The sequence below is a fragment of the Equus asinus genome, chromosome 2 (assembly GCF_041296235.1).
Source record: "Equus asinus isolate D_3611 breed Donkey chromosome 2, EquAss-T2T_v2, whole genome shotgun sequence".
NCBI lineage: Eukaryota > Metazoa > Chordata > Mammalia > Perissodactyla > Equidae > Equus > Equus asinus.
Window position 1 is genome coordinate 148,389,320 of NC_091791.1, and position 13,221 is coordinate 148,402,540.

At 41.3% G+C, this 13,221-nt stretch overlaps 1 protein-coding gene across 1 annotated transcript in view; it reads left to right on the forward strand.

The window, feature by feature from the left end:
* Nucleotides 1-13,221, forward strand: part of FBN1 (fibrillin 1) — a 227,109-nt gene that overhangs the window by 110,805 nt on the left and 103,083 nt on the right. The window contains exons 9-12 of the mRNA XM_014852866.3: nt 1,977-2,102; nt 7,440-7,598; nt 11,972-12,151; nt 12,767-12,907. Of these exons, the coding sequence (XP_014708352.1) occupies nt 1,977-2,102; nt 7,440-7,598; nt 11,972-12,151; nt 12,767-12,907 (606 nt within the window). The remainder of the gene's footprint in view (nt 1-1,976; nt 2,103-7,439; nt 7,599-11,971; nt 12,152-12,766; nt 12,908-13,221) is intronic.

The following is a 13,221-nucleotide window of genomic DNA, read 5'->3' on the forward strand; positions in this document are numbered from 1 at the left end:
AAATCAGAACTCTTGCTTCCATCACTATGAAGCAATGGGACTGAGAAGTGAGGTGGTTCAGGAAAGTAGAAAGGCCGTAGACACATGAAGGAAAAAGGGTGTGTCATTGAGGAGAGGACAGTGAAGGGAATTGAGAGCCATTTAAGCTCTTCAAATTGAACAATTGGGCCTGGTAGTTTTATCTTTGTGTGAAAATTAGGGAGGTGTGCACCAACGGTGTATTTCCTGACCTGTGGACTTTGAGGGCACGCACCTAAGTGGAAATCCTGCCCCCTCCCCTCACCCAGCCCCTGGCAGTTGGAGGCCTGTGTTTAATATTACTTTATAAATGAACCTCTTTGCTCTTATTTTGGGTTTTATTCATGCCAGTTTTCTTCTTCTTTTTTTCTTGTGAGGCACATTGGCCCTGAGCTAACAGCTGTTGCCAATCTCCCTCTTTTTGCTTAAGGAAGATTCACCCTGAGCCAACAGCTGTGCCAGTCTCCCTCTATTTTACATGTGGGATGCTGCCACAGCATGGCTTGATGAGTGGTGTGTAGGTCTGCACCTAGCATCTGAACCTGCGAACCTCGGGCTGCCATAGCAGAACACGTGAACTTAACTACTGTGCCAGCGGGTGGGCCCCTCATGCCAGGGCCACCTCCTGGTCACCAGAATTATAAAAATCATGTTCTATGATCCTACCTCTACAGTGAAGATTAAATGAGTTGACACATATGAAGTGTTTAGACAACGCCTGGCACTCAACACGTTAACTCTTCTTCTTATTGTTGTTATAATCTTTAGTAGAGTGTCCAAATGGAACCTAACCAGCACATGAAAGAAGGTGTTTCCTTCATCCTGCCAAAGTTAATTCTGTTTTCTAAATCACTTTTTCTGATATATTCTGTCACTTAAATAACCTCTTTGGATATTGATGTATGTTAAGTGGCCTTAATAAGGATGATGGCAATCGTTTATACTAACGGGTAGAAAAATATTTCTTTTAATAGACACTATCTTCTCGCATGATCTTTGATGGGCGTTATATGACTCAGACATTAACTTTTAAGGACACTTTGAGAAAGGTATAGTCTTCTTAACACTTTTGCATTGTTATATCCTCCTTAATCCTTAAATGAGGTTGTTGAATCCTCCAGGCTCCTTGATATGCTTGTTTGCCTTTTTGTTGGTCTGAAATAGGAATGTGCTTGGTACATATAGGAGGATGGATGTTAAAGAACTGTCGTAAAATGTGCCTTGAGGTGTTATGCCAACTCTAGAACCTCAGGCTCTGTCCTTGGCTGTTTCTCTGCCTGACTTTCACTGACTCCAATAAAATTTTCATCTGCCAGAATAGAATATGCACCTTTACTGTTACACAACTTCGCAATGACAGTGCTGTTTATGTTAGCATTGACTCTAATATAAGCAGCGAAATATTGTTTGGTTTAGCCTCTAGCCCAGCATAGAATAATGGGGATTTTGCTTTTAAAAAAGTTAAACTGCGTGTAAACGGTGTCATTGCTGCCTTTTTGACTAACAGGGTGAACCTGAGTCAGAAGACACTTGAATCTGGTCCACTTAGAACTCTATTCTGTTTTATAAGTGAAGAGCAGTACTTAGACTGGAGAAGAAATGTTCTAAGTTACAGGGTAAATAGAAAGGGAGCTTCACTCAATGCAAAATATGGAGAGGACGGGGAAAACAAAATTTTAAATAAATGACATTTGGAATATTAGCAAGCTATAGCTACTTGGTGAAACAACAGCGCACACTTTTAGATTTTAAAGAAGTTTCTTTTGTTTTGCTCTAATCTCTTGCATTTGGTAAATTCTTTAGGTAAGCTTGTGTTGAGAGAAGAAGCCCTCATCCTTTGAATTGACTACTTTACATGCAGTGTTATTCTGTAAGGATCGCTGTTTCGTTACAGAATGTAATGATGAACCGTATTATACTGTGTTCCAGGAACACTGAAACTCTTCTTTATGTTCCAGATATTGATGAATGCAGCACCATTCCTGGAATCTGTGATGGAGGCGAATGTACGAACACAGTCAGCAGTTACTTTTGCAAATGTCCCCCCGGTTTTTACACTTCCCCCGATGGTACCAGATGCATAGGTAGGTTTCATTATCAACAGCGTGCATGGTTTCTGTAAACCAGTTCCATAAAGAACATCTCTCTAGGCAGGATTGTTAAGGGGGACATTTCTCACTTGATGTGAGGTGTACGTTTATGAAATCTGTTAAGCAGTTGAGCTCCCTCCTAAAGAACAGAGGCAACTTGTGGTCTTTTTTGGGGATTTTTGCCTCCCATACAGAGGAATGATCCAGGAGATCCTATGGACATCCTCAGTCTATAAATTAACTTTGCAATTATGCCAGTGTCAAACCTTGAAGCCATCCTTGACTCCTCTCTCTTTTTACCCCACCCCCACTTCAGTCATTTCCTGGGACCTCTGTCAATTTAGGTCTGAAATTTTGCAATAATCTCTTTTTTTTTTTTTTTTGAGGAAGATTAGCCCTGAGCTAACTACTGCCAACCCTCCTCTTTTTGCTGAGGAAGACTGCCCCTGAGCTAACATCCATGCCCATCTTCCTTGCAATAATCTCTTAATTGATCTCCCTGCTTCCTGGCTTCTCTACAAACCATCTTGTTGAATTTATCTTCCTAAAATATGCTTTGATTAAATAACCCTCTTACTCAAAAGCCTCTGGTAGTTTTCCATTAGGACTTGGAAATTAATGGGTTTTGGTGTGTCGCCCATGGATCCTTTAGGTGCTGGGAAGCCCTCCAGATCTGCTGAGGTTGGAGCAAGGGTGGGAGGGCAGTGAAAGAGGGGAGGCTGAGTGGAAAGGGTTCCTGCCTCCCCCCACCCCATGCACACACTCCAGACAACTCTGCTTTTGTCTGTGTGGGTGTTAGGCTTCAATGTAAAATAGCAATTAAATAAGGGATTCTGTTGTTTAAAAGAATAGATTTAACAACGGCTGGATTTAACAATGCCTGCACTACCTTCAAAGTTTGGTATTCTAGGATAAAGTTTAAGTTCTAGAGTGCACAGACTAATAGTTAATGGGCTTCGCACCCTGACCCCTCCCAACCTTGCTAACTTGTCAGCACGGTCCCTGCTTCTCATCCCCAAACAGGCCGTTCATGGCGCTTCTGTCGTGCCTTTCATCGTGCGTGGTACACCACTCAGACTTCTCTGCTTCCCAACTCAAGCACCTTTCACACTTCTACTCAGGTTCTCTGTCTTTGAAGATGTCCCAGATCAGCTTGCCTGAAACCATTCCTCCCTTACCTGAGGATATGCTTCTCATAAATGGCCTTATAGGGAAATTCTGCATCCGTATGTTTTTGTCTCCTGGAAGACTCATAACAGCTATCCTTATATCCTCTGTGGTTCTCAGCACAATCTCTTGCATGTCGTAGGTGAACAATAAGTATTTGTTGAATACCAAAATGAGTAATTCCTTATTATTAGGGCAAAGCTAGGAAGCCTGTGGCACATGGCCTAGGAGAAAAATGAAAGCTATCTTTTGATGTTTGTTTCTGGCCCATATTTTCAGACACTCAGCTGTGTCACATCCTTACCACAAGCCGTGAATTGCAGACCAAAACTGAATTGCACTTGAAATTCTGAATTCCTTTTTACTTAGTAATTTATAATAAAAGCTGAGGGCAGTCTCTTACAGTTGATATTTGAATAAAGACAACGAGTGAAGGAAGCATCTCTGGACTTTTCCTTAGAAACAATGGTGGTGCCTGGCTTGCCTGATTTTCCAGGATCTATCCATAGACATTGGAACTGCAGTGAAAGAATGGCAAGGGCGATTCATGTACCTCCTTTTTCTACCCAAACTGTCCCAGTGGGTGCGTGTCCTCCAGTGGATGTGCTCAGCAGAGAAGTAGATCAGAAGTTCTTTCCTTGGCCAGATAATAGGGAGATTTTTTTTTAACCCTCAAAGGGAGCCCCAAATGACATTAAAATGATTAAAACATATTTACATAGTAGATAGTTTACATTTTTAAAGTTCTTTTCTTTTTACCAAATCTATCCATCCTAACTTTTTACAAAGGAAGGAACTGAGATTCATGGGTCACCTCCTAGGTTTTATGGAAATTATCTGACTTAACGTTTACAGCAGTACTGTAGATTGGAAGAAGCTGAGGTTTAGAGAGTTTAGATAAAAGAATTTGGCCTAATTAATAAATGAGGGAGTAGGGATTCCAACTTGGGCCTGAATCCTCAGTGCGGCCTCCCCACTTTGCTTTCTCCCAAATGAACAGCGGATGCAGAAAACCTGTGCTTGCCCGTACCCCTAGGCAAGCACTGTTTCTCCTTACTCGGAACTTTACTGTGCCCATAATTAGCAACTTGTTATAGAAAATGACCCAAATGACATTTCCCCCTTCCCTGATGCTGATATTTCCTGCTATGGTAAACCACAGAGACCCCCAAAATTATGCCTCGTGGCAAGAAAATACATATAGTCTCCAATTTATGAACAAATCCAAGGTTTGTTGGTAAGTTGGTTGTTTGGAATTAGTAAATCTAACCAAGAGGAAACCCCATATGTAATAGTGAGATACAGTATCTTCCTTATACAGCTCTTCTAGTCATGAAATTCCAACTGTTCCCTTGTTCTGAGACTCCCAGACGCCCCAGCCCCAACACTCCCTTTGTCTTGCAGTATTATTTTCTTTTAATTTTTGCTCTGTGGTCTTCCTTTAGTACTTTATAATGCTTTGTGTAGTATTTTCATATGACCTTTTCATATTAGTATGTTCTGTCTCAGTTCTTGGGAGTCCTAAAGATGTCCTGAACCCAGTTTGGGCCTCAAAGCTCCTAGCTCTTGGTTGGACACAACAATGTTATGATTGGTTAGGAGAGGCCTATTGATAGGCTAGGATGGCCTGCAAACACCTATTTAGTCCAGAGCGTATTTGTTTTGATATAATGTGATTTCTGGGTCCTGAGAGGAAGTGCCAAGTGATTCAGAAGAGAATAAAGATGGAAAGTTTTCTCTCTTTCTCTGCCAGATGTCTTGGCCAGAGTAAATTTAAAATAGGTGAAGGTGTCTGTAGTTCCTCCTACCTCCCGTTGTCTCCTCCAGGTCCTAATATTCTTCTCCCTTGGCTCCCATAGGTCTTCAGATTATCCTAAAGCCACCCCGTACACTCTGTGCAAAGTGATGCAGCACCAGAATGGTTTCCTTCCTGCTTCCTTTGCCACTGCTACCTGGTGACATGGAAAACTTCAGGCTGGTGTGCCCAGGGGTCAATGCCTCCAAATGGTGCCTGGTTTTCACAACTTTTCCCTTACCCTTTACTTATTAGCCCTTAGGTTTCTTTAAAATTATAATTTGTGTTAATGTATGTATTTTTAACAAAAGCTCTTCTGCGAAAAAAGAAATTAGCAAGATGATTATTGTATGTGCAGGTGCCATTTGTAAATCGGAGACTGCCCACAGCCCAACCAAGGCTGGTAATTTTTTAAGCCCCAGCATTTACCATTTTGATCAAGAGTCTCTAACTCATTGATTTAACATACAGGTCAGCCAGATGGGCAGCAAAATAGTTCATAGTTAATCTGCAAAATTGTAGACATTAGCCCTTTAAGAGTTTGCTGTTGGCAGCCGTAGGTCCCAGCTCTGAAAGATAGAGCCCGCGCTGGAAATTATATATACAAACTTTGGTCAAGAGTTTACGCTGAGTTTTGACCACCAAATTCATTTGAAGCTGGGATATAAGCCAGTTTTGAACATCTCTTCCCATTCTTAACAGCCTTTGGTTTCCATGCCCAAAATATTTACTAATCCCCAAATGTATAAAGTATTAGTGGCTTTAAGGCAATGAAAATTAGGAAGTAGAAAATTCTATTTCTCCCCCTTCTTCATAGGGGAGGTGCCACCCATGGCTTCACAGAGCATACCTTGTCTGCACTTCTCTCTCTAGCCTTTTACCCTGGACCGGGCTGGAATAAAACTTGTCCTGCCTCTTTGCTGAGAGTGTTAGTCTGACCAGAGGTTCAGGAACTGGGACCACAAAAAATTTCTAGAAAGCACATTTATACTTGCTAGTGGTTTTAAGTACTTCTCAGAAATAATCTTGCATCCTTTAAAGCTGACCTATAATTTTCTTTCATGGTTTGTCTAGGTTTGTTGTAGCCTTCTTCACTTGATGTTAATAATTTCAACGTTTCTAAGTTAGGTCTGTTTTTTATTTTATTTCGTTTTTTTAAATTTATGGCAACCCTCAAGATTTGAAGGCTTTGTGTTCTTAAGAATGATGTAGATGAAAACAATTATAGGTATGACCCTCTTTCATCAGATTTGATGTTTAAAATTTAGATTTACAGGAAACATAGGCTTGGAGTGTTGACTGTGAAATCACTTTACAAAAGGATTTCACACTTATAGTCCTCCACATGACAAGCATATTTAAAATATTGTTTATTTTTCACAACTTGATTCTATATAGACTGTACAGAGATATATGACGTGGAGAGAGGTACAATCTCAACACATGTTGGTAGATCTAAGTGTTCTGCACCTGGCTTCCTGCCTCCTCTAGCTCATGGTACCCCTTCAAGGTCCATGAAGCAGTCAGGCTTCTCCTATGTCACAGGGTCTTTTTTGGTAGCCCAGAGTTGTGCTTCAGTGTGTCAGTGTTGTCATGGCAGTCAGACATGACGTAACCCAATAAAAGCGATATAGAGAACTGTGTCTTCCAGTGTTGCTTTGAGAAGATACCTTTCTGCCAGAAGAAAAAATTTCAAGAACCATCGTATCCTGTAGGACTAAGAACTTGGAATCACGTACATTTTGAACTTATCAATAATTAGTGCCTTATAAAATCTCTCAGGGCCCCAGGACGAAAGGAGATCTTGATTAACGAGCATTGGGTCCGACTACACAGTGGGTGACTCCTTTAAAAAAAATCTCACAAGTCTGACTCACAGTTTCAGACTGAAAAATAAGAAAGATCTTTTAGAAATGTAGACTATAGTGCAGACTTAATGTTGTTTTAAAATAGATTGATGTCAATATTTGCCTAAAGTGACTCTAATTAAGTAGTTTGAAACCAAGGACAACACATTCTCCCTTCAGTATAGAGATGTGGCTTCATACCTAATTAACGGTCACTGCCAGTGATTTTCTTAGTCTCTCTTATCCTATGGCACACATGGTTGTGATCATTCCTTCCCACCTTGGGGATGGAATGTGGGACTTTGGCCAAATGCACCAGCTTGCAGGGGCGAAAGGTGTGAGACAAAGGATTTCTGACTAAGCATTGTTCCTGAGCGGTGCATGCAGCTTCCCTTCCAGGGGCAGGAGTGTCTGTTCATCCTGCCAGAGCCCAAGTGCGGAGTCTGGAGGTGCTGGAGCTGGAAAGTGTTGTTCTAAGTTGCATCTCGCTGATGTTATGTGTGTGTTTCTTCGTTCTCTCAGATGTTCGCCCAGGATACTGTTACACAGCTCTGGCGAATGGGCGTTGTTCTAACCAGCTGCCACAGTCCATAACCAAGATGCAGTGCTGCTGTGACGTCGGCCGATGCTGGTCTCCTGGGGCCACCATCGCCCCTGAGATGTGTCCCATCAGAGCAACAGGTAAGAGCCCTTCCCGTTATCTGCAGAATATCCCAGTTCAACCCCCACAAGCCCAGGGGCAATGTGCATGATGCAGCTATAGTGGAAACCCAGGTAAGTACAAAAGATTCCAGAAAATAAAAGAGATGACATTGAGGGGACTTTCCCCAGATAATGAGGTGGGAAAATACAGAGGTCTGTGCATACAATGCTGTGTTAGCTACTGCTGCTTACTTCGCTTGCCCGTTACCACTGAATAGCAGCCTTTTCAGGAAGCACTTGTTTCCTATTATTCTCCTATATTCCTTTTGGCTCTCATGTAGCCCTCAAAAGCTCAGAAGAATAAAAATGAACTCTCTCAGACCCTTCCAGGTAAGTTATTCTGGATATGCATTTCCTCCTTCCTTAACATTTGGCACACTTTCCTCTTCCATGTTGTCAAATTCTGTTGGGTTTTTTTCTTCACAGTATCTCTTTTATCTGTCATATTCCTCTCATTTCCACATGGAGCTCATTTTCTCTCTTCTGAACTATTGCCATAGTTTCCTAACTGGTCTCCATGAGTCCACGGCTGCCACCTACATTTCCCAAAACAGAGCTCCTCTGACGTCCAGTTTAGAATTATATCTGGGGAAAATGTACAGAAAGACATCCATAAAACATTTCCCAGGATGAACTCAGGCAATATCCAGTGGTCCAAGTCACTCCATTTCTTGAAAATAAAATTTTACTGCTTAGCGTTGGGAGTCCCCAAATCTGATCCGAGTTCATCTTTTAATTCTTCTTTATAGTAGCTTTATTTTCTAGTTAAATTATATGATCAAGCTTTACTTGAACCCAGTCTTAGCATTTCTGAATTCAAATGTTCTTTTTTCTAAAACATCTCCCCAGTTCAGGGCCTTACTCGCTCCTCCTCATCCCTGCCATCCCCTCTTGTCTGTTAAGGATCCTCTCAGTCACGACCTGATCCATGAACATCCCAACATAACCACAGCTGGAAACACTGCCTTTTTGCTCAGTGCTCCAGCTTTGTTGCTGCACAAATCCCCTCTGCTCCGCTTTGTGCCTACGTGTGTTCATGTACTGCCTTTTTACTAGTTGATAAGTCTCATTAGGAGATCCCATTCATATTCCTTATACTTTTTTTTAACACTTCCGAAGTACCTAGAAAATCTTGCTTATAGGAGGAATTCAAGTAGAGTGAACAGCTTATTAAGTGACATCTTTCCCACCAATTCTAAGTGAAAACTGGGGTCCCATCTCCCTTCCAATCTGATTTCTGAAAAGTATGTTTAAATCAGGGAACTTTAGGAGAGAAAATGAAAGTAGAGATGGATAAATGCAGAGTTAATGAAATAGTTCAGAGTGTGCTGTTCACAGAATGTGAGTTTCCCTTCATCATGGGCTATAGACCTGCTCACAGGTGTTACTGTAAAATTTCTGCTTTTTGCTGAGAATTATACACGTGGGTTAAAGAAGCAATAAAATCTTTCCCTGTATTTTAACATATAACAAGACATGGATTCTGCCTGATTTGCTTATTGAATGTGGCTTAAAAGAGTAATCCACCTTCCTTAGTTCACTAGGGAACCATTTAGTAGGTCGACATTTATAAACACATGACTTCCTACTAAGACATGTGGCTTGGGTACCAGGAGAATCGCTTTTTAGATACATATGTTAACTTAGGATTCAGCAGCATAGATGTGGATTCCTTCCTGTGCTGAGGCCTTGAATAGAGGAGAGAGGACTAGAGCAGGTTTAGGTGCCTGAAGACCTACTTTGGGACACATGGAGCAGAAGGCCTGTTTCTCCTGTGCGGTTTTGCAGGGAGCTGCTCTCCCATGTGTACCAATGAAAGATGCACAGCCCTGAGATAGGCCCAAGGCAAAGAAGACCGCTAGAGCAAACTCATTTGCGGGTAGGTGTGTGTGGGTTTGCTCGGATATTCCAGTACCAGTGCTACAGAGCTCTGGGCTCTTAACTAATGGAGAGTGATGATATAGGAAGGATTATTTCAGGTTGGTCAGCTTTTCACTCAAGAAAAAAAAATCAGTATCATCTCTGGGTTAAATGGAGATGAGAAAGATGCTAAACAAAATTAGCCACAGGTTGCTGATCTTGAATGTAGAAGGTCTCATGGGAAAGTTATTAAGCTGAAGAAAGTACGGAAGAATACAGAATTCAGTCTGATACACTTTTCTGGAGAGATTAAGATGAATTTAATGGCATTCTTAAAGTAATATACCCATCTGATTAGCAGAAATGCTGATGAGCTATCCAACTTCTTTCATAAAGTCCTAAAAACCAAAAAAAAGGAGAAAGGCTGAATTGATGCTTAGAAGCAAAGTGAGTTCCTTAATATAATTGCCACTGAATTAAATCCAACATAGTTAATGAATTCCTCTTGTATGCAGTTTGCATGGCTAGGCTGAGAGCGGGGATTAGTCATGAGTTAGATATGATCCTTGACTTCAAAGATCCTTGTCATAGTCTTAGTGGTAGAAATTTGACGAAAAGCAGGTAGCCAGGAAATGATGGATATGGCATGTCCAGGTGGTAATTCTATAACAAGGATCACTGTAGTTTGACAAGAGTGATTGTAGTATCCTGATTCAAGGAAGCATGTATACAAACGGTATATAATCCTTTTCAAATACGGTCAGGTACTACAGAATCTCTGTGGGTTGAAATTCCCAGTATAAAATAATTAAAATGTGGTAATAGAATTCTCTGAAAACATAGGCTCAACCTGGGTTGGAAATGTCAAATATAACTGAAGAAATTTTAGTATTGGACTAGCAAATAACAACAAGGCACAAGGTAGCTAGGGATAGTTGGCCACATGTATATTGGCAGAACATCCCATGAGGTTGAAATACGAATGCATTTCAGTAAGACATATTACTGTGTCTTAGAATAGTTGGATTTTAGTCCACAAGGAAAAGAAAATATTAGCTTAATTTCTATTAATGGATGAAAGTATAGAAAATATCTATGGGAAAATTCCTGTGTGACAGTGATAATAAAATTATTAACATTCTGGCAAGAGAGAAAAAAAGAACTAAAAAAATGACAGGGTTAGTTTACTTATAGAAGGGAACTATGACAAAATATGGCTTCTTGTAGGAGACATGAAAATGAGTAGTTAAGTAAATACACCCCTGGAAACCTGGATAATGTTTAAAAATACCTTCAGAATCCCAGAAAAAATGTGCCACAAATCTAAAGATGATTTATTCTAACAAAGACCTAGCATTGTGAAAAATAGCAATCAGCCTATATGTGCAATCATAGGGAAATAGTGCACAAATTCAGGGGATCTTTATGCAGCACTCCCACCAGACCCATCACCCCCTGGTATTCTTTCTGCCCCCTGGGCTGCTGCTTCTCCTTCACTTTGTTGTCTTTTACAAATAGGTATTCCTTAGGGCTCTGTCTCCATACTCCCTTCTCTTCACTTTCCACACCTTCCTTAGACGAGCTCATCCATCTCCATGGCTTTAAACACCACCTCTCTACTGATAACTCCGAAACTTATATCCAGCCCAGACTTCTCCTCTAGGTTTCAAACTCTCTTATATGACTGCTATGTGACATCTCCATTTGGATGTTTGATACCTCAAAACTCATCTGTTCAAAACGAGACTTGACTTCTACCCACAAAACCTGCCCCACTGCAGTGTTTCCCGCCTCAGTAAATGGCACCAACATCTACCCAATTGCTCAACCAGAAAACTAGAAGTCATTCTTGATTTCCTGTTGCCTCAGCTCTGACATTTGCTCCTTTACCAAGCACTGTCCATTTATCTCTAAAATATGCTTCAAATCTGTCCACTTCTGTCCAATTCCAGCATGTGTCCCTCATCCAGCTATCATTATCTTGCCGGTGGTCTCCTGCAGCAGTCTTGCCTCCCTCCGGTACATTCTCCATGTGTCAGTAAGACTGATCTTTTGAAAATGTTCATCTGATCATGTCCCACCCCATGGAAGACCTCCAGTGGCTTCCCATTGCACGTAAAATAAAATCCAGGCTTTTTAGTGTTCTCTTTAGAGCCCTGTGGGATCCGCAGGTGGCACTGGATGGAGAAAGTGGCATTTTATTCTTCCCTGAGGCAAATTGTGATATAGTTAGAGGCGTCCTAGGTTTGGGGAGGGGCATGTGGTACACACTCTGGCGAGTGTGTTTTGGGCTTTGAACTATTGTTCCAATATGGTTGCTCCTGTAGGTATCAGAAAAAAGAATGAAGTCAGTTGTATTTTTTTCCTTTTTTTCAATTGTTCTATATGGTTTGAAGATCAGTTTTATTCAAAGATTTCTTTCAAAAGTAAAGATGACTTCCATGAGCCTATGATATATGCTACAGCTCAGCTGTTGTGTTCTGTTTTTCCAGAGGATTTCAACAAGCTATGCTCTGTCCCTATGGTAATTCCCGAGAGACCAGGATATCCTCCTCCGCCCCTTGGCCCTGTTCCTCCGGTTCATCCCGTTCCTCCTGGCTTTCCTCCTGGACCTCCACTTCCGGCCCCTCGACCACCAGTGGAATATCCATATCCATCTCGGGAACCACCAAGTAAGAATTCAAAAGTCACCTGGTTATCTTTCTTGCGTTAATCAGCTTAACTTCTTTTTGTCATTTATGCTACTTTAGTCATTGAATAAATTTACAATTCTTAGATTAAATTTTTAGTTTACATAGTGTTTTGTAAGTTTCTTTGTTTGCCTGTCGCATAAGGAAAAATGAGAAGTTTCATATTCTCCAGAGATTAATGTCCTTTTGTTATCGACGTTCTCAGCCAACTGTGGGAGAGCAGTGGTAGCGATTTAAATCTGATTCACAGCGTGGATTAATAGAAGAGGTACAAGATTATACTTTGGGTTATATATCATGCAAAGCAGTTTTGCAAGTAGTTAAATACCGATAACTCACTGCTTTTGTTATTCCCCCAAACTGGAGGCTTGAGAGTGATGCAGAGAAAGGAGTAGGAGAAGCAGGCAGAGGAGCAGGTGGCACGTGATCTCTGTAGTCAGGAATGGAAAGATGCTCTATTGACACCAGAGGACCTTTGTGCAGAGTCTCCTCCATCCTTTATGATTCAGTAGCTTGCCCAATATTGCTAGATTAAGTGCTGATGAAAGATGCCCTAGTTATAAATAATTTTAATGGGATTTAATGTTATTCTTTTAGGGGTGCTGCCAGTCAATGTCACTGATTACTGTCAGTTGTTTCGCTATCTCTGTCAAAATGGACGCTGCATTCCAACTCCTGGGAGCTACCGGTGTGAATGCAACAAAGGATTCCAGCTGGACCTCCGTGGGGAGTGCATTGGTACGTGATAGAGCTCTGGGTTGGCACTAAGAGGCTATTCCAGTTCTGTCATGGGACTACATTGGTTTTCGACCACTGCCGTAACAAATTACCTCAAACTTAAGTGGCTTGAAACAACACAAATTTATTCTTTTCTAGTTCAACACAGGTCTGACTGGGCTAAAGTCATGTTGTGTGCAGGGCTGTACTCCTTTCGGAGGCTTTGGGAGAGAATCCATTTCTTTGCCTTTTCCAGCTTCAAAAGGCTGTCTCCATTCGTTGCCTTAGGGCCCCTCCCTCCAACTTCAAAGCCAGCAGTGTAGCATCTTAGATTA